The sequence below is a fragment of the Ostrinia nubilalis genome, chromosome 30, assembly GCF_963855985.1.
Source record: "Ostrinia nubilalis chromosome 30, ilOstNubi1.1, whole genome shotgun sequence".
Taxonomy (NCBI): domain Eukaryota; kingdom Metazoa; phylum Arthropoda; class Insecta; order Lepidoptera; family Crambidae; genus Ostrinia; species Ostrinia nubilalis.
In genome coordinates this window covers 1,107,405-1,131,132 of record NC_087117.1, presented here as the reverse complement: position 1 = coordinate 1,131,132, position 23,728 = coordinate 1,107,405, and the positions used below count along the sequence as shown (strand labels likewise).

Below are 23,728 nucleotides of genomic sequence, written 5' to 3'. Positions count from 1 at the left end.
TCTGTTTAAAAAACCGGGATAAAAACTATCCTATGTCCTTTCTCGGGACTCAAACTATCTCTATGCCAAATTTCATCAAAATCGCTTGAGTGGTTTAGGCGTGAAAGCGAGACAGACAGACAGGCAAAGTTACTTTCGCATTTATAATCTACTATATAAAAATAAGTCGGGTTTTCCTCCCTGACGATATAACTCCAGAACGCACGAACCGATTTCCACGGTTTTGCATTCGTTGGAAAGGTCTCGGGCTCCGTGAGGTTTATAGCAAATTCAGGAAAAATTTCAACAGAAAAGCGGGAAGGGGGTAAAACGGGATCCACGCGTACGAAGTCGCGGGCGGCCGCTAGTATTAGTATAGATTAAGATTTTAAACTTTCGCGTTCCATTTCAACTAAAATAGTAAGACACTGCGATGCTGCAGCCGCAGCCAAAACGTCAAGCCGTGAGTACATAATGTAACTCATTAATAAACGTCGCGTTAAGACCCGTGTCTTACTATTTTAATTAATTATTAATTTAATTTCAATTATTAAAAATAAACCGATACCTCAGTGCCTAAAGACGAAAGTCTTCAATCAGTGTGTGTTATCAGTGATGATATACGGCTCGGAAACGTGGCCTCTCAATATAGCGCGTGCAGATCGCCATCGCTGGCGTGATCATAGGGAAATGACTGGTCACGTGAACTGTCATGGATCGCGCGACCTGTCATTAAAACTCATAAAACTCGCGACCTGTCATCGGCCTATGATCGCGCCGGCGATGGCCATCACCACGCGTTGGTGTGGTTAAAGCTTTATAAAGCAGCTCAAAATTACGCAGCGTGCTATGGAGAGGGCTTTGCTAGGTGTTTCTTTACGAGATCGAATCAGAAATGAGGATCGCTGGATGCAGGCCGCTACCAACCGTGCGATGTGGAAGTCATTGGATGAGGCCTATGTTCAGCAGTGGACGTCCTGTGGCTGAAATGATGATGATGTGTATGTCTTTTGTTGCTAAATAAAATTGTTTTCTTTCTCAATTCTTTCTTTCTTTCTACAGGTGGTGGGAGGGGTGGTGACGTGTGTCAGTCACAGTGACAGGGCTGTCAGGGGACTAGCTGTGACGGTGATGTTGAACGTTTTTGAAGGTAAGTTATAATTGTTATCATTATCAGAAACCATAGGCTTTTCGCCTAACAGAGTCAGTGCCTGAGGTATGAGAGTGGCACGGGAGGGTGTTTTTGTAACATCAGCGAGACATTTGTCTCTCTGTGACGTCATAATATGTCAATGTCCCTCCCGCGTCGCTCTCACAGCTTGGGCACTGACTCAGTTATGTGTTAATACGGGACTATTCCCACCTCTCGTTCCCACCGCTGCAACTCCTGTGTAGCCAGGATCTACAGCTTGACCGCCACAAAAACCCAACCAGTGAAGGTCAGTTATGTGCTAACCTTTGCGAGTTTTTTGACCAAACGTCAATACATCCTGGCCATGTGTCCCAAAAAATAGTTCTGCAATGGTTCATAGCATCACCAGTATGTGGCTAATCACGATTTAAAAGCGTAATTGAATAAATCGCTTCAATATTAATTATACTATAGTCCGGTCCCTGAGAACCTAGGATTTTGTCCAATGACCCCAAGCTACCCATCCTTGACGTGACCTTTCTTTATAACATCTGCAATAGCAACATAGACAGCCTTAACCTTGCATCCAAAACGCTTACTTTTGGTGCTCCTCGCACCCGTACTAGACATACTAAGCTTTTTAGCAGTTCTTTGTCTCGCAGTAATTACTCCCAAAATTCTGTGGTATGCAGAATGCACCGCATTTATAACAAAAAGTTTAGTCAAGTCGATTTGTTTTGCACGTCCAGGCACTCTTTCAAGAGGGAGATTTGCGACTTATTAGGTAAATGAAAACACACGCACACGCCCTTACACACACATACACACGCACGCGCACACACACACGCACACACACACACACACACACAACCTGCATGCAAGCCTATGTTTCTTTTTTTTGCCCCTTTGACTGTTTTTTACGAGATTGTAATAATATACTCAACATCAAATAAACCGCACCTTCCGCGACGCGAACTTTAAAGATTTTTTTCTGACACAATCATGGTGCCCCAACAATATTGGTGTTATTTAAAAGCCCAATAAATATCCTTAAAGAAAAACACATTTAATTTCTTAATAAATGATTAACATATACCATAAATGTTACTTGAAAAAAGACCTCACTTCGGGCTCACCTCTGGGATCAATTAGACCAATTTTTATGGTTATAAAACCAAATAATGATCTCACGTGTCCTCTTTAACAAATGAATCGCGATTAATCCCAACTTAACAGTTTTATAGCCATAAAAGTTGGCTCAAGCTTAACTATTTTTTTAAGAAGTGACTCTGGATCCTTCTAGAGACACATTTTTGAGGTAAAAACCTTTCCTTTAATGAAATGAAGCTTAGAACTAGGCTTTCAAATGGTGCCAATATTGGTGGGAAGTGGGGATGCATACGTTTGAAAGTGCTTGTCGCGGGAGGTGCGATTTATTTGATGTCGAGTGTATATAGAATCCATTATTGGCTGTAAGAATAAAAATATCTGTTTGTATTATTATTATAAAGAGCTGTGGTTTTCTGAATAAAGAAAAATAAAATAAAATCCTTGTCGCTCGCGCGTAATTATGTTGCTGTCGCGCTCGCACACTGCGGCCGCCCGTCGCTTAGTCGCGAGTAGCTTGGGGCGCGCAGTAGCTTGGGGTCATTAGACAAAATTCTACGTGCTCCGCGACCAGACTTTAGTACGTGTAAAAGCGCTTTTAAAAAACAAATAACTCCTAGGCCGTGTAAAATTTAATTGAAAAAACTAAATAACAATATTCTTAACAGATCTTTTCGGCCCAAAATACGGTGAACCGTCAGCTAAGATCCCAAAATCACACCCAAGCAAAATACTACACAACATCGAGTCACCCGATACGTATACTAGCTCCGTTATTGAGAGCATATCACTGGCTGTGACTGATAGTGATGCGGGTATAGCTAGTAACGCGAGAGAAAGGGTAGCCAAGTGTTTGAATGGAGACGATATGAAGATCAGGTGAGTGGTGGTTTTTTTTTATCCACAACGAGGAAGCTCTTGGCCTGTATCTCACCTGATGGTAAGTGACGATCAGGCCGAAGGTGGAAGCGAGCTTCACACGGAATCCTCAACCACGGAGGTTCGTTCGTTTCAGCTAAATGACGTCCACTGCTGGACCAAGGCCTCCCACAAGGATTTCTACCATAGAGATATAGAGAGATGCCAACTAATACGCAGAGTTCGAAACTCAGTGTCGCTTTAGAAATTCACACACACAAAGAAATCAAAATATGTGCTCATTAACCACTGCGGTATCAGTACTCAACGTTAGATCTTTAGTTTTACGCAAGCAATGTAATCTTTTTTCTTTTCTTTATTAGGAAAACATACAGCTTATATTATGATACAGGTAGAATAAAAATAATAAGTCTTACACATTAATCTGTTTACATATGACGTCGCTGCTGTCATAATTGCTTTCGCGAGCAATGTGTTCTGTTTTTGGGCATATTGCTGCGACACCGGCCCCGCCCCCTTGTCACATCTCCCTTTAGTTTCTGTGATCTGTGATTTCTACGTGTACTAGCTCCATTATTGAGGGTATATCACTGGCTGTGACTGACAGTGATGTGGGTATAGCTTGTAACGCGAGAGAGAGGGTAGCCAAGTGTTTAAATGGAAACGATATGAAGATCAGGTGAGTTATGGTTTCTTTTCAGCTAAAAGACGTCCAGCTAGAACAGTGGTTCTTAACCTTTAAGTCATGAGGGACCATTTTACCAAATTTCTTTCTTGTCAGGGACCACCATCATAATCGGTCTAAACCAGTTTGCCTGCAAAAATCAGTTAAAAGTGGTTTTAACCAAGGTGTGCAAGTGCACTTCGTGGACCACTTGGGATGTCTCCAGGGACCACCAGTGGTCCGCGGACCACCGGTTAAGAACCACTGAGCTAGAAGAATTGTACGCAGAACTGACGGCCGAAGGGGCAAGGTTCTGGAGTGGAGGCCGCGTGCCAGAAAACGCAGCGTGGGACGTACACCCACAAGGTGGACCGTCGACATCATAAAGGTAGCAGGAAGGCGCTGGACGCAGGCCGCTACCAACCGGGCAACATGGAAAGCATTTTGGGGGAGGCCTATGTTCAGCAGTGGACATCCTATGGTTGAGATGATGATGATGAAAAGACGTCCACTGCTGGACAAAGGCCTCCCCAAGGATTTATACGTATACTAGCTCCGTTCGCTTCCCTGCTACCTTTACGATGTCGTCGGTCCACGATATAGGTCTTTACACGTTCACTATTGACTATAGGCTATTTCCCTAAAATGTTTTAGTCCGTCAATTATATTATCAAAATATTGGATACGTATTTTTTTATTTGTCAATCAAACAAGTAATTACGAAGTACTTCTTCTCAATCGATCAGAGTGATCTGGGGGATTATTGTGACTCACGATGAGTGATGTTCATTACGAAGTTATGATGCTTTAAAGTTCCGAGTGACGTCACGGGCCTCTTCTACCCAGGATACATCCCTATTATAGTAATTGACTTTCAGACTAGCAGAGAGCTTCCTCATATCGTTCTGCATGCCAGCCACTATGAATAAGAATCGAGAACCTTCTGTCTGTGCGTCGGCCTTCTTCGACCTGCTATTCAGAGGCCTGAGAGGCCAGGAGAGGTTTAAACTCGCTAAACTGAGGGAGGACGCCTTGGATTTCAGGTAAACTTGATTTTACTTTGTATATGACGTTTGAGTTTTGCCCGTGTCCTTTTCCTAAAAAAATTCGAAACGTTTGGACAGATTTTGACCGGATTTAACTAGCAGATAACCAATAGACAGATAAATAAACACATTACTGCTTTTTGGCTTGGAATTCCGTCTTCTGTAATTAAAACAGTCTGTTTCCACCATCAGGGATCCACTTTCGATGTCTTCAAAACTGGTAACCAACACAAGGACTTATCAAGGGTCGTTTTTGAGTACCATGGGAAAACGAGCTCGCGTTAAACTTGGTAAGACAGATTTTTGGAATTTGAACTTTATGCCATCTATGTAGGGCTGAAAATCTATAAATAGGGTTCACTAATAAATTTATTCTGTTTTCAGATGAAACTCAAAGTGGTATTAACGTTCAAATACCCATCGATGACATCTTAGGATCGTTTCTATCGTTTGCTAAGGTAAGATTTTATTATTTTGTAACACTTTGTGGACACGTCATGGTAGACAACGATACATACAAATCTTTGCATGTGTTAATGGTCTCAACTCTCGTTGAGCGACCTATAAATTTCATTGAGCCATGTCAGAACCTTAACTTCGAACTCCTCCTATGTTCTTCTGATTAATTTCGTTGCGGGTCCAATGACAGCTTAACCTTTCCCCGGGACAAACTTGACCTTCACTGGTTGGGTTATTGGCGGTCAAGCTGTACATCCTGGCTACACAGGAGTTGCAGCGGTGGGAACGAGAGATGGCAATAGTCCCGTTGTCAGTCCGACTACGCAAGAGTCGAACTGACAAGTGCTTTCTATCTCGCTTGCAGACATTTAACAAGAGCGAGGTAACTAGTGTAATGTATTGTTTTTGTTTTGTATTCAAACTAGCGATCCCCCCTGCTTCGCACAGGTACAATGTATTATACTTACTTAAAAACCTTCCTCTTGAATCACTCTATCTAATAAAAAACCGTATCAAAATCCGTTGCGTAGTTTTAAAGATTTAAGCATACATAGGGACAGACAGCGGAAAGTGACTTTGTTTTTACCCGACTGCGCCAGAAGGAGGGTTATGTTTTTCGAGTGTATGTATGTATATTTCTTTGGCACGGCCTACAGCCTAAACGGCTTGACCGATTTTAGCGTGAGTGGTGTCGTTAGGCGACATAATGTCTTAAAAAACATTTTTTTTCTCAAAACCTATCGAGTGGGGTATCCAAATAAAGGGTTTTTTAAGTAGCTTACAAAAATTTATGTTATTTAACTAAAAAGATTAAAATTTCATTCATTTTTACGCAGTTGGGTTTTTTTATACTATGTAATGATATTACAGCAGTGTGAGTACGTGTTAGCCTCAATTCTCGTTGAGCGACCTATAATTTATCTTTGTTTATTCCTCTTATATTCTAGGACAAGCCAGACGTGTCTCTCTCCCTCTGCGTCGAAGTATCCCGCATGATTCTGTCCAGCGGTCGCGGGTTCGACACCCGTCCAAGCCTGTCGCGACAGCTGTGCGACATGTTGGCATCGGTCGGCGATGGTACTCCAGTAGCGGTCGAGATGGCGAGGCTGATGGTGGATGATATGAAGACTGTCATTGAGTGAGTTCATCATCATCACCATTTCAGCCATAGGACGTCCACTGCTGAACATAGGCCTCCCCCAATGCTTTCCATGCTGCCCGGTTGGTAGCGGCCTGCGTCCAGCGCTTTCCTGCTACCTTTATGATGTCGTCGGTCCACCTTGTGGGTGGACGTCCTACGCTGCGTTTTCCGGTACGCGGCGAACCTTGCTGCCTCATCGGGTATCAGTTCTGCGTACTATGTGCCCTGCCCATTGCCACTTTAGCTTGCTAAATACAATTTGCTTGAACATATTTGTCGCGGTCGCGGGTTCGACACCCGCTCGAGCCTGTCGCGACAGCTGTGCGACATGCTGGCATCGGTCGGCGATGGTACTCCAGTAGCGGTCGAGATGGCGAGGTTAATGGTGGATAATATGAAGACTGTTATTGAGTGAGTTCATCATCATCATCATCTCATCATTTCAGCCATAGGACGTCCACTGCTGAACATAGGCCTCCCCCAATGCTTTCCATGTTGATCGATTGGTAGCGGCCTGCGTCCAGCGCTTCCCTGCTACCTTTACTGAGTACCTTTACTTTATTGAGTGAGTTGTTTATAGGTATAGTCTGGTCTGCGAGCACGTAGAATTTTGTCCAATGACCCCAAGCTACCCATCCTTATCGCTCGCGTGTAATTATGTTGCTGTCGCGCTCGCACACTCACTGCGGGCGCCCGTCGCACAGTCGCGACAGCAATATATACGCGCGAGCGATAAGGATGGGTAGCTTGGGGTCATTGGACAAAATTGTACGTGCTCACAGACCGGGCTTTAACTTAACTCAGTCAGTGCCTGAGTCAGGGCCGTCTTTAACATAGGGGCCCTGGGCACTTAAGGATCAAGGAGGGCCCTTATCATCTGGAAAAAAGTCTTTTGAGTCCTCGGTCGCGGGGCCCTGGACACGTGCCCAAAATGCCCAGTGGGAAAGAGCAACCTATAGATATGGAAGCGGCACGGGAGAGGTGACTTTGACATATTATGACGTCACAAAAACACCCTCCCGTGCCGCTCCCATACCTTAGACACTGGCTGAGTTAAGCGCCATTTTTTACTTTTTCCCGCGTGAATTCTATTCTGTCGCAGATCTGTTTTTTCCAATTTTGATTTGAGTAAAATCTTTGAACAGAAGCTGACAATAGTGACTGAGTTTCTTGCGCTGTTTCTTCTCAGCATTGACCCATATTACTGTCCCGAAGCAGTGGTAGGGTTGGGACGTGTAAAAGTGCTCTTGAAATTTGAATTTGATATTTTGTTTCAGATTTGAAACAGCTCTAGACAAACTGAAAGACGTAACAAAGTGCACCGAAGGCGAGGACCTGGTTCAGTTGTTATACGAGGAGTACCGCCTCAGAGCCGATCCGGATACGTTTGAGTTCGGGTGAGTTGTGACGTCATCATCATCATCATCATCATTTACTACACCTGTATTCACAAACGATGCTTGCTTATGTGAAGCAGCAAATGGAACGCACAGCGTTGAAGAGAGCTCTGAGATTGGTTCGTGTGTCACCCTGTGCGTCCACGCGCACTGTGAGACATCTTAGTAATGTTTGTGAATACGGGCGTAAGATTAGTTCGTGTGTCACCCTGTGCGTCCATGCGCACTGTGAGACCTCATAGTGATGTTTATGAATACGGGCGTTAGTCTCCACTGCAGATGCACAATCTTCAGAGGCAAATGAATTTGAAAAGTTAGAAAAAGTTTCTCAAGTGGCGACTACGGCCGCAAGACTTGATAAACCGACGATCTTGTGAAAGTCGCGGGAAGCACCTGTGGCCTTATTCACGTATTTTGTAAAAGTCAAAATGTCGTTAACGTTTAGAAGTTGTCCTATTGAAAATTAACAGTCTTAAATCCGTATTCACGTGTCATTTCGATAGAACGATTACTCGATCGGATCGCAACTCAGCGATTTGACATTTGACGTTTAATCACTGGCATCCGATCTAACCACACTTCAAAATAGGTAATAGGTGAATACTGCGGAGGCACGATTGAATACGCATACAAACGAAATCGAAACAAAATCGGGCGTTTAATACGTGAATACGAAAAGTGACTCCAGCGATCAAATCGCTTGCATGTAGTTGAAGTTTTGATACGTGAATTAGGCCACTGGTTGTGGGCAGCGCAGGACCGTTCGTGGAAATCCTTCGAGGAGGCCTATGTTCAGTGTCACAGCATTAGGTTGAAAGGAAGATCAATTATTATATTATAGAAATATTAACTTACATTTGTTTTGTCAATTTCAGTGTCAGTCTACCGCGTTTGACAGAGCAGAGGTCAGTAGAGTGTTAATGTCAACGTAAAATCATGAACTTCGTCAATTTATAATGTAACGCGTGAGTTTGCTAATCTAACAGTGGGTTAGATTGTAATATAACTACGCCAGATTATAATGTGACGGAATGCATAATTTTACGGTGACATAAATATCGCGTACGGCTTGCTTTTCTGTCTAACTCGCACTTGCTCGATTTTATTTTGTTGTTTGTTAACTGCTATCTATACAAACATTATGGAAAACTGCGTCAGCTATGTTAGCCAAGCTAAACTGACTGATCTTAGCTCTAGCACTGCAGGCTTCTTATGCTTACTACCTGTTTGCGCTAAGTTTGCCGGTCAGTGGAATGCACGTCCTCTCCCCCAACCGCGATTAAACGCAATTAATGTCTTATTTTTACGCAAATACACAATTTTAATCAATAATAATAAATAAAAAATATTTTAAATATAGTTTGTTATGGTTATAGACGCTTAACTTCGAGTGATGTCATATCGCCAGCGGCAAACTTAAAGCGAACGGATAGTATGTCGCTAGCTCGACTCCCATCGTCCGCTGGACTATTGTGGAAAACCTTTTTCTAACACAAGCATCTATTAGTTTCTTTGCTAGAGAGTTTCATGAAAATATAATTTGTAAAAAAGAGTCAGTTGTTTTTAAGCTTTGTGCCTTGTACTGCTACAGCTTTTAATAATATTGAATATTTATCAATAATTTGTTTTCAATAGATATTTAAAAATTATTATTTGTTTCAGTAGCATTTTCATGGAGTACGCCGAAACGGATTCAGATACTACTTTTGATGGTATGATATATTTGTTCATAGCAAAAGCAAAGTTGCAACAGTATTTTGAAACTTAATGCGTCATGTTAAGTTGTCTTTATAAATAAATAAATAAATATCTTTGGACAATCTCACACAGCGCCATCTAGCCCCAAAGTAAGCAATTAATATGCTTGTGTTATGGGTGCTAGCTTAACGGATATACTACTTATATACTTTTTTTTTAAATACATACATATTATACATAGTAACACCCAGACCCGTCACAGAAATTAAAATTCATCATTTCAATTTCTGCCCGGCCGGGAATCGAACCCGGGATCTCTCGGCATAGTAGTCCGTTCTGAACCACTACACCAAACGGCCGACATACTACAGTTGCAACAGTATTTTGAAACTTAATGCGGCATGTTAAGTTGTCTACTTAATTTAAACAAAAAATCAATCAAATCTTTCCTTTTTTTAATATTAGTATTACATTACAATAAGTGAGAGAAACCGTGGACAAAAGCTAGCTTATTATTAGTAGAATTATAGGTTATTATAGGCGCTTACGCTCAGTCAGTGCCTGAGATATATGAGCGGCACAGGAGGATATTTTTTTACGTCAAATGTCAGTGAGACTTCAGATTCGTATCCTGTCACGTCATTATATGTCAAAATAATCCCTCCCGTGCCGCTTCCATACCTTAGGCGCTAGACCTATAGTGTGAATAACCATAGCATGTTATTAACAGATATGACATCAGCATTCGGCAAGCTGTCCAATTGGGACACACTGACGATTCAGCAGAAGAACGAAGTCCAACGCGGAGGACTACCGCAGCTGTGGATGCCAGAAGACACTTTTAAGACCTGGCTGACCGAAGCAAATGGTAAGAAACAGTTATTTTAAACATTATTCTCGTTTTTACCCGACTCCGCCAGAAGGAGGGTTATGTTTTTCGAGTGTATGTATGTATATTTGGCACAGCCTACAGCCTTAACGGCTTGACCGATTTTAGCGTCAGAGGTGTCGTTAGATTCTTATTAATCGTGAGAGTGACACTGGCTATATTAAAATTGTAAAAAAATCAAAATGGCGGATTTTAAGCGCCATAATGTCTTCGAAAAAAATTTTTTTTTCTCAAAAGTTACCTCACTCGGTATCAAAATAGAGGACTTTTTAAGTAGCTTACAAAAATGTATGTTATTTAACTAGAAATAATAAAACAAATACATATCACCAACAAAAGAATTAGTCATTGATGCCTCCGACTGCATTTGTAAACACTGTGAGACTTGCTTCTATCTTTTTAGTTCATTTTTACGCAGTTGGGCTTTTGTTTATTCAATAATTGCCTATAGTAATAGAGGTTCCTCTGTTCGACAGTGGCGAACTCAAAATCCTGGTTCAACAAAATGTTGAGCTCGTACCGTGATGAGTGCAAGCAGGACAGCCTGCGATGGCTGAGAGAGACGGATAGATGGCCGAGGCGACACTTCGATATATCTGTGGTAAGGAAATATTTACTAGAGTAGATAAGCCCTGGTTATGCTTAAAGGGTGATGTACTATGTATAACAATATCATCCATGTATACCAAAAGTACTAATTACCTATAATTGAATTCTTTAACAGTTTTTGATGTCTGTAATACATTGCGAGGTTTCGTAATTCCAAAAAATGACAATCTACATACACAAAATATGTCAAAAATACCTTAATAATGGTTTAAACACAATTTATTTTAGGTAACAGAACTGATAGAAGGCAACGAGTGGAGCGAGCAAGAAATGAAGACGCGATGTGATATCAGGCCCTCAGACTGCTTGGTGGAGTGGGCAGCTAGGCTTATGGTCAGGTAAACAAACCAGAAACATAAATACGACTCTTTAAAAATAGAAATATCATCATCATTTCAGCCACAGGACGTCCACTGCTGAACATAGGCCTCCTCCAATGATTTCCACATCACACCATTGGTACCGGCCTACATCCAGCGCCTTCCTGCTAGTTTTATGAGGTTGTCGGACCACCTTGTGAGCTAAAATAGGAATAAGTTTGGTCATAATAATGCTTAATAGTTGCTAGTCTCTTAAACCATTTAAAAACTGTGTCATGTACAGAATGAAGATTTTTTTTTCATCTTTTTAAATCTTAAATTATGTTAGCAAAAAGTCAGCAAGTTTAAATTATATTTGACTCCCATACAACAGAAGAGCGCAAGTATCAGAGCAGGACGGAGAATCAGTTCCGTCTCGCTCGCACGAGCTGCTGTGGTGTAGGACAGCGAATGACAGAGGACTACCGCACCTGGCCATCAACTGTGCTGATTTAAACGCCCGGTGAGTTGGTAGGGTAGTTGAAAAACACCAATCAAATTCCCGAACATGAACAATTCAAAAATGGAAAAAAAACTAACCGAATTGAGAGAACCTCCTTTAAATTAATTAATTGGTTTATTTTTTTTAATTGTGTTTAATACTGTATCTCCTGTTGATAGCCCAATAAAATAAATAAATTTATTAATGGCAAATATTTCTAAACTTATTTTGATTTTCATTTTCAATTTAGATTGTCATTTTGTTTATATTTTAATGTATGGACTCATATCTGAAATAAATTTTATTTTATTTTATTTTTATTTTTCTTTATTCAGAAAACCACAGCTCTTTATAATAATAATACAAACAGGTATTTTTGTTCTTACAGCCAATAATGGATTCTATAAATGCAATTGATTTTAATTTCAAGGCAACTAAAAATCCATTTTTACAGCAAATACATACTAAAGGACGTAGCACATTTATAAAACCGGAAAGGGTTCGTAACCGTATCAACTCGAGGCGGTCAGTATTCTTTGTGTGAAACTCCAACTGCAACGCACACTTATCCGCACCGTAACGTAAACGCCTCGCCTCACAGTCAGCGCGCGAAAGGCGATACGGTGTTGATCCCTTTCCGAGTTGATAAGTCTGCTATGACCTTTAATCTCAGTAAAGACATGGTATTTTTCTTATTACTTTGAATTTATCTTTCAGTGCGGCAGAGGTCAGCGAACAACTATCGTGGCAGATCGAAAAGGCTCGTGCTATGAGGATTATCGGTTTGAACAGCAACAATGTTGATATGCTGGGCGACGCTTTGTCCTTACTTGGTGAGAAAATAACTTGACTTATTATCCTAAATGGGGCAGAGGGCGTCCACAACAGTCCTCCATCGTGTTCTTATACCGGTCCCGGTATCCGAACACGATGGAGGGACCGGAACTTTCTCATCACTCGTTTCCACTGCTGCAACTCCTGTGTAGCCAGGATCTACAGCTTGACCGCCAAAAACCCAACCAGTGAAGGTCATGTTTGTCTCGGTAGTAAGTCAACTGTTAATTGTCATTGAAATTAAACAAGAACATTGGAGGAGTTCGAAGTTAAGGTTCGACTTCTCTCCATTGAAAAGCGGATGACGTGAACAACAAAAGTTTAGTAACATTCTTTGCTTGTGTTGATCGCCTCAACCCTCGCTACGCAGCCTATACACGTTACCTAATTTTAATCTACCCTGGCATATTCCTATCGAAGCCATATTAAATAAAAAGCATAGAAATATAGAGTTGTGGCGTATTTTTTAAGGCTGGGTTGCACCACCTATCTTTAACCGTGTCCGTAACTATAACGATAACCGGAGCTTTTTGTATGGAGTTGACAGACTTTTGACGTTTGTAAAAGTTAAAGTAAGGTGGTACAACTCAGCTTAAGTCCACTAATTTAATATATTTCAGAATCAAAGAAGGATGCATTGAACGAGTCTTCAAGCAACGATATTATAATGTGGAACAGTCTAGCCGCCTCTCTGCATCAGGACCTAGGATGTGAGTACTTTAATGTATAGGTCTACGGGACTATTCCCACCTCTCGTTCCCACCGCTGCAACTCCTGTGTAGCCAGGATCTACAGCTTGACCGCCAATAACCCAACCAGTGAAGGTCAAGTTTGTCCCGGGGGAAAGTTAAACTGTCATTGGACCCGCAACGAAATTAATCAGAAGAACATAGGAGTGCGAAATTAAGGTTCGACTTCCCTCCATTGCAAAGCGGAGCCGGAGCGGTGACAAAAAATCAAAAAATCAAATCAAAATTATCTTTATTTGTTTAGACTAATTAAATTAGTTCTTGCAAATCGTCAAATGCTCTTAAGGAGCCTATACATGTCTCATTCTTTTTTTGCCCTACCAGCGCTTCGAGACAAACATTTGGCAAGTGCTGAGAAGAAGCGCCGCAACAAACTCAGTCACCACTGTCTGCCGGTTTAAAAATATAAAAAAGTAGGAAGTTACATACATTCAGAAGCAAGTTACTTACCACGCGCTCCCGTTGATAGAAGGTAGCCTTTAAGACGCCCATCTAGCACGAGACCGCGTGGCAGTTTTGAATATATTTCTTTAGTGCCGTGCTAATTTCTAGGTTAATTGTTGCGTTTTGATACATATATTTTATGTCAGGTATATCTTTCCTTGACCAGTCCCCGAAGGCAGCGCCTGTTCACAGACATGACGTGTGAACCAGCCATCGCTTCACTCGACCATATTATAGGGAATGTAACGACCCGCCTCACACGCCACTACCCCAGAGACATTTTAGTGAGCATGACAAGTCTAAGATATCCTTCTGGCTAAATGCCAGATATAAAACTATTTAGGAGACAAGGCAAGCAAACTCTAGAGAGAAAAGCAAGGCACCATAACAAAACCGTGTGGTAGTTTTAAATAAATTGTATATACTTATATTTAGTGCCGTGCCACTGTCTAAGTTGATTGTTAATTGTTATGTTAAAAAATCTAAGGTAGGTATATCTTGTCTTGACCAGTCCCCGAAGGCAGCGCCTGTTCACAGACATGACGTGTGAACCAGCCATCGCTTCACTCGACCATATTGTAGGGAATGTAGCGACCCGCCTCACACGCCACTACCCCAAAGACATTTTAGTGAGCATGACAAGTCCAAGATACCCTTCTGACTAAGTGCCAGATATAAAACTATTTAGTAGACAAGGTATGAAAACTCCAGACAGAAAAGCAAGGCACCATAATATAATAGAAAGAGATGGCAACTAATGTATCTATACAATTAATTAGGTACATTGTGAGAGCCTGAGAGACTTATTTCCAAGGTAATTTATCATTAAGGTAATCATTTGTAGTGTAATAAGCTTTTTTTAGTAAGTGTTCTTTAAATATACTTTTAAATTTATTAATGGGTAGTTTTTTATAGTCTTCAGGAACTTTGTTATAATAGTGAATACTCTGTCCCATAAAAGTACCATATACTTTTTGAAGTCTAAGATTAGGTATAGCTAATTTATTTTTGTTTCTCGTGTGACACTCTTGTTGACATTGACATATTATGACGTGACAGAGCATACAAATCTCGCTGACATTTGACGTCAACAAAAACACCCTCCCGTGCCGCTCCCATACCTCAGGCACTGACTGACTTATGCGCATATATGTCATAAATCCTTTATGCGCAAATTGACAAGTTTTAAAAATGTCTTTATATTACGGTTTTATATTTAAAAAAACCTTAACATTTTAATGATTAAAAGTTCTGCCAATTAATTACTTCACTTATTATTAAACCTAAACAACTGGACATTTTTAAAACTTGACAATTTGTGCATTTGACATTTTGCGAATTTGGTAGATTGCCACCGCGTGACAATTTGCGAATTTGACAATTTGCGCTTATAAATAGGCTATAAATGATCTGATGATGTTTCAGCGATAACCAAAGAGCAGCTGCAAGGATTTATATCAAACGCAGAGCAGGCATCGCGGCGCAGTGTCAAGCTCGACAAGCCCTCGCTATGCGCGCTGTACGAAATGGCTATTGGCTTCTACGACGATGTGTGGAGTGATGGTGAGAAGAATTTATCTTCTTGATATACTGCCGTTTAATTGGCCAACTTGGAATGCCTACGCCGATAGTTAATTGAACTAGATTTGCTCAACATTTGACAGCTTAGGCCCAGAACAGACGGTGAAACGCAACTGCAACTGCTAGTTACTTTTGAGTTGCATCTAAGTTTCTGCCATAGCGTCCGTTAAGAGACCACACACGACGCGACCAGTTTGAAATTTTCAGTTTCAGTTTCATTCATCAGAATCATCAGAAAGTTGCAGTTTCGTTGCAGTTGCGTTTCACCGTCTGTTCTGGGCCTTAGTGTTACAGTTCTGTGTTCATTGAGTTTGACACTTGGGTAGACAATTACCCTCAACCCATTCAAGCTAGATGCTTATAATCCGATTGAGCTAACTGCGCACCTCACTCGAATGCGACTCCCTCGCACTCGCCCGTCCATACCAGAGCGGCGATTGTGACGTCACTGCCTCCAAGTGCTCGGTTAACTCGATCGTGTTGTATTGTAGTGTCGAGTAAGGTCCTGTCCCGTGCTAGTGGCGCCAACTAGTGAGCGTTGGAGGTGCGTTTAGTCTTTGTCTACAAAAACTCACTGACGTTTGACGTCTCTAAAACACCCTCCCGTGCCGCTAGCATACCGCAGGCACTGAGTTAGCGTGACCCAACAAGAGTAATTATTAATCTCAGAATAAACTTGTCATTTTGACATATTTCCCATTTATTTATTTACTAGCTGACCCGGCGAACTTTGTTCCGCCTTAATGGCAATAAATAAACAGACTTTTTTTTAAATTTCGAACGGGATAAAAAGTATCCTATGTCCTTCTCCTGGCTCTAAACTACCTCCCTGACAATTTTCAGCTAAATCGGTTCAGCCGTTCTTGAGTTATAAGTGGAGTAACTAACACGACTTTCTTTTATATATATAGATTTTAGGAATTACAAGCAAATGTGTTACAGACATTAACTTATCTACTAGACTTATGTATTATTTATGTGGTAACACATCCCACTACGTAATCCACATATTGATATATGAAACCATGTAATATAGAGCGAGGCAATTAAAATTAAGGACTGAAACTGTCAATTTGCCAGTTATTCCAGGAGTTATTCAAATTCAAATTATTTTATTGCATGTCACATGGGTAAGGGTTGATAAGAACATAATTTTATATATGTGACGCCCAGTGAAGGCGTTGCAAAAACTTAAAAATAATAATTATTCCAGGAGTTATTCTCGGATAAAGTTTAGTCGAATCGGGCCTTAAGCGCTAAACTTATAGGTAGACTATTATTAGACCACAATTTCAGCGTTTGGATTTATTCACGCTAAAATAAAATTTATCTTGCATCCAGTTTATTCCAGCTTGTTGCATGACCATCTTTCAGGTGGCCTTACAATAACATGAAATTCATACGTTTCCAGAATCGTCCGACCAGAACGACCTCCTATCCAACATGGCGGACCTCCTCGGGCTAATAATAGAGCTGGATCTCTTCCAACGAGCCGAGCTGTTCCTGGCCGTCATACTGAACAAATTGGACGAGTTTACAGCGGAAATGAGCGAAGAAACAGCGAGGAATGTTTTGGAGAAGGTATGTTTAAATTAAGACGTAAGAGGTGTTACACAACATAGGTAGGTGCGCTCTTTTAAACTGCGATCAGATTATGGCAAAACCCTCTATTTAAGTGTAGGAGGTTTATAGTGCAGCAGTGGACTGTAAAAGGCTGTTGACGATGATGAAGATGAATATAGGCCTCCCTCTATGATTTCCACATCGCCCGGTTGGTAGCGGCCTGCATCCAGCGCCTTCCTTTTACCTTTTTGAGGTCGTCGATCCACCTTGTGGATGGAAAATGATCATCATCAAGTCATTTAGTAAACACATAAGACGATTACGGGAATATTGGAAATGGTTCTATTCTATTGTACCGGAACCAACCCATTCTATTCATTCGTTCTCCAGTGAAGTCAAATCTTAACTTCGAACTCCTCCTATGTTCTTCTGATTAATTTCGTTGCGGGTCCAATGACAGTTTAACTTTCCCCCGGGACAAACTTGACCTTCACTGGTTGGGTTATTGGAGGCCAAGCTGTAGATCCTGGCTACACAGGAGTTGCAGCGGTGGTAACGAAAGGTTGCATTAGCCGGTTTTTGAACTTTATAGCTTAGTGATGTAAACCACTTCTTTCCAGGTCTCCCTTCTTCCCCACCTAGACGACACATCCCTAGACCAGCTCAGGTCCCATGTTCCCCTCTTCCCCCCCATCCTACAGGACTTCCCCTCGCTATCGACTGCTCTGACGTCTGCAGACGACAGCTGGAAGAAACAGTTCCAACTGGTCTGCGACCTCCGATACTCACTGTTGAGGAGGTGTGAGGCGCTGAAGAGAGAGATTGGGGGTAAGTGTTTTAGGTTCCGTAACCAAATGGTGAAAACAGGATCCTGATATTAAGAGTCCACTGTACATCTGTTAACAGGCTGTATAGTACAAAGATTTTTAATGGTCAAGTGACAAAAATCAAAAACAAACAACTCAGCATTGATAGTAGGGATGTTATGGATATGTAGTTTCGGTTATGGATACGGTTACGGATATAGGAATAATATTATACCGGTTGCGGTTTCGGATATTTTTTTATTTCGGATATCCGAAAGTTTCGGTTACGGTTACGGATATCCATAACATCCCTGATTGATATCCCTCCTAATGTCACAATAGACTATTTGACACCATTCCCCAATAATTCGAAATCACAACTTTTTATAAGTCACTTCATTCAATTAATTTTAAATTACCTGTAAATTAAGATTTTTGGTTGCATTGTAATTGAAGAAAGTAGTAAAATTGACAAAATAGTGACGTCACCAAAATCTATTGGAAAGTATCGTTTTGACAGTTTTAGAAAGTACGTTTATTGATTGGTTGTGTCAAATATATCCCACAAAAAACATTCTGTAAAAAACTAGCCAAGTCTCGATGGAGCTGCTTGTTTATCTCTAAAAAGTAATGAAATCTACAAAGTAGTGCCAAGTCTATGGTTCCTTACTGCGACTTCTTTTTTATTATTGTTAATGTTGTTGTGCACTGCCGTGCCCCAATATTTTAATGGTTGTCCAACGTGGCAATAAACGGAACTAATGATCCAGCATTGATAGTAGCGCCCTCCTGACAGTTATAACTGGGACAGTTCAGTATCTCATGAACTGTGACAGCTAGAAAATTGAAATTTTCAACAAATACTAATAACAATAAAATTAATACTTTTTTAACCTATTTTTTGTGCACCCGCTACCAATCGTGGAAATGCTTGGCGGCCTTTGTCCAGCAGTGGACGTCATTTGGCTGAAACGAACCATATTTTTGTTGCAGATCCCACAAAATGGCAGAAATCTTTTGAGCTGCTGAAAGACAATATATTTGAGAATCCATACTCATTACAGAGTTCGGAATACAACGTGTTAGCCAAGTATAAGCAAGATCTGTACATGATAGAAGACTATGGTGAGTTTTTTTTTATCTAAATCTAAATATATACAGGGTGTTAGGTAAATGGGTATATGAGCCGACACTAGCCCATGTTAACATGGGCATATGAATGGTATGGTGAAGTTAGAAATTTGATATCATCATTTAATTTTTTTTAATTTTCATACAAAATAAATTTTATAAAATCCGATTTGTATGAAAATTAAAATGAAGATATCAATTTTCTGACTTCACCATACCATTTATATGGCCATGTTAACATGGGCTAGTGTCGGCTCATATACCCATTTACCTAACACCCTGTATATAAAAGGAGAAACTGACTGACTGACATATCAACGCACAGCCTAAACGGCTAAACGTAGGCACTTGAAATTTGGAAAGGACGTAGCTTAGGTACCGTAGAGGTGCACTAAGAAAGGAATTCCCGAAATTCCCACGGGAACGGGAATTAGCGGGAAAATCCTTTTGTATGAAAAATGTAAACCGCTTAAGTTAGACGCTTGAAAGGATAGTGCCAGGGTCTGGACCAAGTGTTGCCCAGAATCAACCCATAATGCATTTTGTTCCTCAGGCCTATACTAATGTGTAAACCGAAGCGCACTGAAATCTATGCCTGGAGTTTAGAGAAAAAAAGATTTTTGTTTTGAATTACTTACATACAAAATATCATCAATGTATACGTACTACGCATAAGATTTCGCGATTATAGCATTAAATAACACTCGCTATATTGAACTTAACCATACTACATCCGTACACGTTACTTTAGTGCGATTTAGACATTCTTTATAAACGATCTAGCGCTGTATTAATTGTTTAGTAAGTTGACAGAAATTCATTATTTCCAAAATGAAGCAAGATTAGTTCTCTATCCTTGCAAAAAAAAAATATTGGTGTATTACAATCGATTATTAAAGTTATTGTAAGCTAAAACTACTTGCTCCATTTTGGAAATAATTAATTTCTGTAAAGTAACCAAACTACTGCAACAGCGCTTGATCGCTCATAAAGAATGTCGAAGTTGTACTAAAGTAAGTTACGGATGCAGTATGGTTATGTTCAACATAGCAAGTGTTTTTTTATGCCACAATCGCGAAATCTTATGCGTAGTACGTATACATCGAGGATATTTTGTATGTAAATAATTCGAAACAAAACTCTTTTTTTCTCTTATCTCCAGGGATAGATTTCAGTGCGCTTCGGTTTACAAATTAGTATTGACCTGAGGAACAAAATGCACTATGGTTTCATTCTGGGCAGCACTTGGTCCAACTTCCATACATGGATTGGCACTGTCCTTTGGCATGCAGGTACCTTAGTAAATTTAAAGTTTAGTTACAATAGGATATTGCAAAATTCCCACGGGAACGGGAGTTAGCGGGAAAAAACATTTGTATGAAAAAATCTAAACCGCGTAAGATAGATGAAGGGGTAAAACGGGATCAACTTCTACGCGTACCAAGTCGCGGGCGGCCGCTAGTAGTTTAGAAAGGTCATTTATCAACTCGGAAACAACTGCACGCAGGCAGATTTAATTTAGGCGCAGACCACCGATTTTTAGTTGGCCGATAGTTGGGTCGGGCTGTTTATCAGTATGGGCATGTATGAAAGTTTATATTAAACCTTTAACGGGCATAACAAGTCCAAATATTTAATCGTTTTTGTGGAATTCAGTTCAAAATATGTATGTGGGAACTATGTTCCCACTCCCGTATAAAAGGTTGACAGAATTATTTTTTTAGATTCTACAGATACCCAGCAAAAGACGTTAGCACTAAACAAAATACTAAGCGAACTGTATAAAAAGCCAGCGAGAGCTACGCTCCGGCTGTCACAGCTGTGTCCCACTCTCGCTAAGCATACTTACTGTGGGAGCGAGCGGGATGCACAGATGTCAAGACTACTGGGACTCGGAAAGAAGGGTGTTGTCAAGTTTTATGAACAAGTAAGTTTTATACACAAAATTTATTTTTTTTGGCAGACTGACAGACTGAGGGAAGTCGAACCTTAACTTCGAACTCCTATGTTCTTCTGATTAATTTCGTTGCGGGTTCAATGACAGTTTAACCCCGGGACAAACTTGACCTTAACTGGTTGGGTTGAGCGGTCAAGCTGTAGATCCTGGCTACACAGGAGTTGCAGCGGTGGGAAAAAGAGGTGGGCACAGTCCCAAAACTGGATGATAAGAAAATATTGCATACGTATTTTTTTCTTTTTTTTTACATAATGAAATAATTATAGTACTAGTAAGTTTTCTTGAACGATTCTGAAACTTCAAGTGAAAAAAACTGATAACCTAAAAATTGTCGTTGTTATACTGAATAGTGACGTCACGCGACATTTCAACCGGGCAATCTGGAAATCTTTGGGGGAGGCCTATGTTCAGCAGTGGACGTCCTGTGGCTGAAATGAAGATGATGATTAACATTCGTTCGTTTTAGCCGAAAAACGTCCACTGCTGGACAAAGGCCTCCCCCAAGGATTTCCACAAAGACCGGTCCTGCGCCGCTCGCATCCAGGCACCTCCCGCGACCCTCACCAGATCGTCGGTTCACCTAGTGGGAGGCCTGCCCACGCTACGTCTTCCGGCTCGATATTAACATTATTATTATTATTCTTTCATCCAGGTGTCGGTCTTTACCGATGCTGTCAGCCGTCCAGCGGTGTTATCACTCTTGCTCACTGATGGGACTGTCCGTCGGTACATCCACAAAAGTGGTGATCGCTTGCAAGTGGAACGAGCGGCGCAGCGAGCGGCGGCGGCCGCGGCGACCTTAGTCAGAGGGACAAGGCTGCACTATGAGGTGAGCGGAGAAGCGGATAAATTTAGCGGAACGTAGCGGAGAAGCAAAATTTTGAAGCGGAGCGTATAAGCATCATTTTGAAGCGGAGCGTAGCGGATAAGCAACATTTAAAGCGGAGAGTCGCCTAGAAGCAACATATTGAAGCGGAGCGTAGCGGAGATGCAACATTTTGAAGCAGAGAAATAACATTTTAAAGCGGAGAAGCAATGTTTAGAAGCGGAGAGTAGCGGAGAAGGAACATTTTAAAACGGAGTGTAGCGAAGACGCAGAGTGTAGCGGAGAAGTTAACTGTTTAGCGAAGAAGGTTTTGAAGCGGAGAAGTAAAATTTTCAAGCGGAGCGTAGCGGATAAGCAACATTTTGAAGCTGATTGTAGCGAAGAAGCAAATTTTAGGAGCGGAGCGTGGCGGAGAGCCAGTTTTTAAGCGGCGAAGCTGAGGTCATGGTCATGGTGGTACATACTCTTGAAACGTGCGTAAGTATGACGTCACAAGTCTCACTGGTGGATCTTCCTTGTCATCATCAGTTCATTTAGTATCTATGAGTATTTAGTATACTAGCGGTGACGTCATAACTGGTGTCGTCATCAGGCCAGGTGTCGGTCTTCACTGACGCCGTCAGCCGTCCAGCGGTGTTATCACTCCTACTAACAGATGGGACTGTCCGTCGGTACATCCACAAAAGTGGTGATCGCTTGCAAGTGGAGCGAGCGGCGCAGCGAGCGGCGGCGGCCGCGGCGACGCTGGTGCGAGGGACAAGGCTGCGGTATGAGGTGAGCGGAGAAGCGGATAAATTTAGCGGAACGTAGCGGAGAAGCAAATTTTTGAAGGCGAATGTAGCGGAGAAGCAACATTTTTAGTGGAGTGTACCGGAGAAGCAACTTTTTTAAGCGGAGCGTAGCGGAGAAGCAACATTTTTAGTGGAGCGTAGCGGAGATGCAACATTTTGAAGCAGAGAAATAACATTTTAAAGCGGAGAAGCAACATTTTTAAGTGGAGCGTAGCGGAGAAGCAACATTTTGAAGCTGAGCTTAGCGGAGAAACAACATTTTATTATTAGATAATATTTTTTAGGGATAGTACATTAGTAGAGCTACTAGAGATGAGACGTATTTACTAGAACAGATCCACACACTAGGTATTTTACAGTACTAGGTGGCACCTATTCCAATTATTTAAATACTTGATCCACCTAGTATTTTATAAATTACACGATTTCCGACCCTATCATCAAAGTAATAGAGGTTATTATTGCGTAATCCGTAGTCGTGTATTACGCGCACCTAGTATTTCTCGCTACGCTTATGTGCGAACGTAGAGATTCACTCCGTCTCTGTCTGACCAAACAAATTTGAGCGCGACGAAGCAAACGCACACAAACGTAGTCAAACCATATTCATGTAAATTTATATAAAAAAGAAAAAAATAAGTAAATATTTTTATGAAATTGATATCTTTTAAATACGCCAACTTTTAAGTTGACAGTCTTTCCTAAGCCTGTTGAAGTATGAAGGGAGGAATTATTATTCAATTTCAAATTGCATTATTTTTTATTCATACTACGGTTGTATCTTTCAAAGAAAATTGTATTTTAAAGTCATATTACGTGGATTAGTCCGCACTAGTCGCGTCAAGTATGCTAAATTACTACGTACTAGGTGGAATAGGTATTTGGATCGAGTATTAATAAATACTAGGAATAGGTGCACCTAGTATCAAAGGATGATGGGCACAAATGTATGGAAAGTGGTACCCGCTCCAATAGCCATAACCAATATATATTTCAAAAGGCCTTTAGATGTAGAAAAATGTTTTCTATGGGGCCAGTTCTAATTCACGTTTTGAAAGCAGTAATTCCACTAAGTATTATTATGAAAGTATTACACAATCATCCATGTATACAGTATGTACTATGACTAGAATCTATTAATATAACTAAAATAAACATTGAAAAGGAAAGGATTATACCTACGATGAACTACCCAAGCTATTAGCCTTTTATTCGCTTTCATCATCATCATCATGATCATTTTAG

General features: G+C 40.9%; 1 protein-coding gene across 1 annotated transcript in view; it reads left to right on the top strand.

Moving 5' to 3' along the window:
• The window catches only part of LOC135085888 (uncharacterized), a 50,295-nt gene that overhangs the window by 10,996 nt on the left and 15,571 nt on the right, over nucleotides 1-23,728 (top strand). Inside the window, exons 13-31 of the mRNA XM_063980673.1 lie at nucleotides 1,042-1,129; nucleotides 2,887-3,097; nucleotides 4,640-4,804; nucleotides 5,000-5,097; nucleotides 5,192-5,265; nucleotides 6,214-6,404; nucleotides 7,685-7,804; nucleotides 9,467-9,516; nucleotides 10,233-10,370; nucleotides 10,868-10,992; nucleotides 11,229-11,338; nucleotides 11,694-11,822; nucleotides 12,519-12,634; nucleotides 13,256-13,345; nucleotides 15,254-15,391; nucleotides 16,821-16,990; nucleotides 17,593-17,800; nucleotides 18,772-18,903; nucleotides 22,285-22,466. Coding sequence (XP_063836743.1) covers nucleotides 1,042-1,129; nucleotides 2,887-3,097; nucleotides 4,640-4,804; nucleotides 5,000-5,097; nucleotides 5,192-5,265; nucleotides 6,214-6,404; nucleotides 7,685-7,804; nucleotides 9,467-9,516; nucleotides 10,233-10,370; nucleotides 10,868-10,992; nucleotides 11,229-11,338; nucleotides 11,694-11,822; nucleotides 12,519-12,634; nucleotides 13,256-13,345; nucleotides 15,254-15,391; nucleotides 16,821-16,990; nucleotides 17,593-17,800; nucleotides 18,772-18,903; nucleotides 22,285-22,466 — 2,535 coding nt within the window. The remainder of the gene's footprint in view (nucleotides 1-1,041; nucleotides 1,130-2,886; nucleotides 3,098-4,639; nucleotides 4,805-4,999; nucleotides 5,098-5,191; nucleotides 5,266-6,213; nucleotides 6,405-7,684; nucleotides 7,805-9,466; nucleotides 9,517-10,232; nucleotides 10,371-10,867; nucleotides 10,993-11,228; nucleotides 11,339-11,693; nucleotides 11,823-12,518; nucleotides 12,635-13,255; nucleotides 13,346-15,253; nucleotides 15,392-16,820; nucleotides 16,991-17,592; nucleotides 17,801-18,771; nucleotides 18,904-22,284; nucleotides 22,467-23,728) is intronic.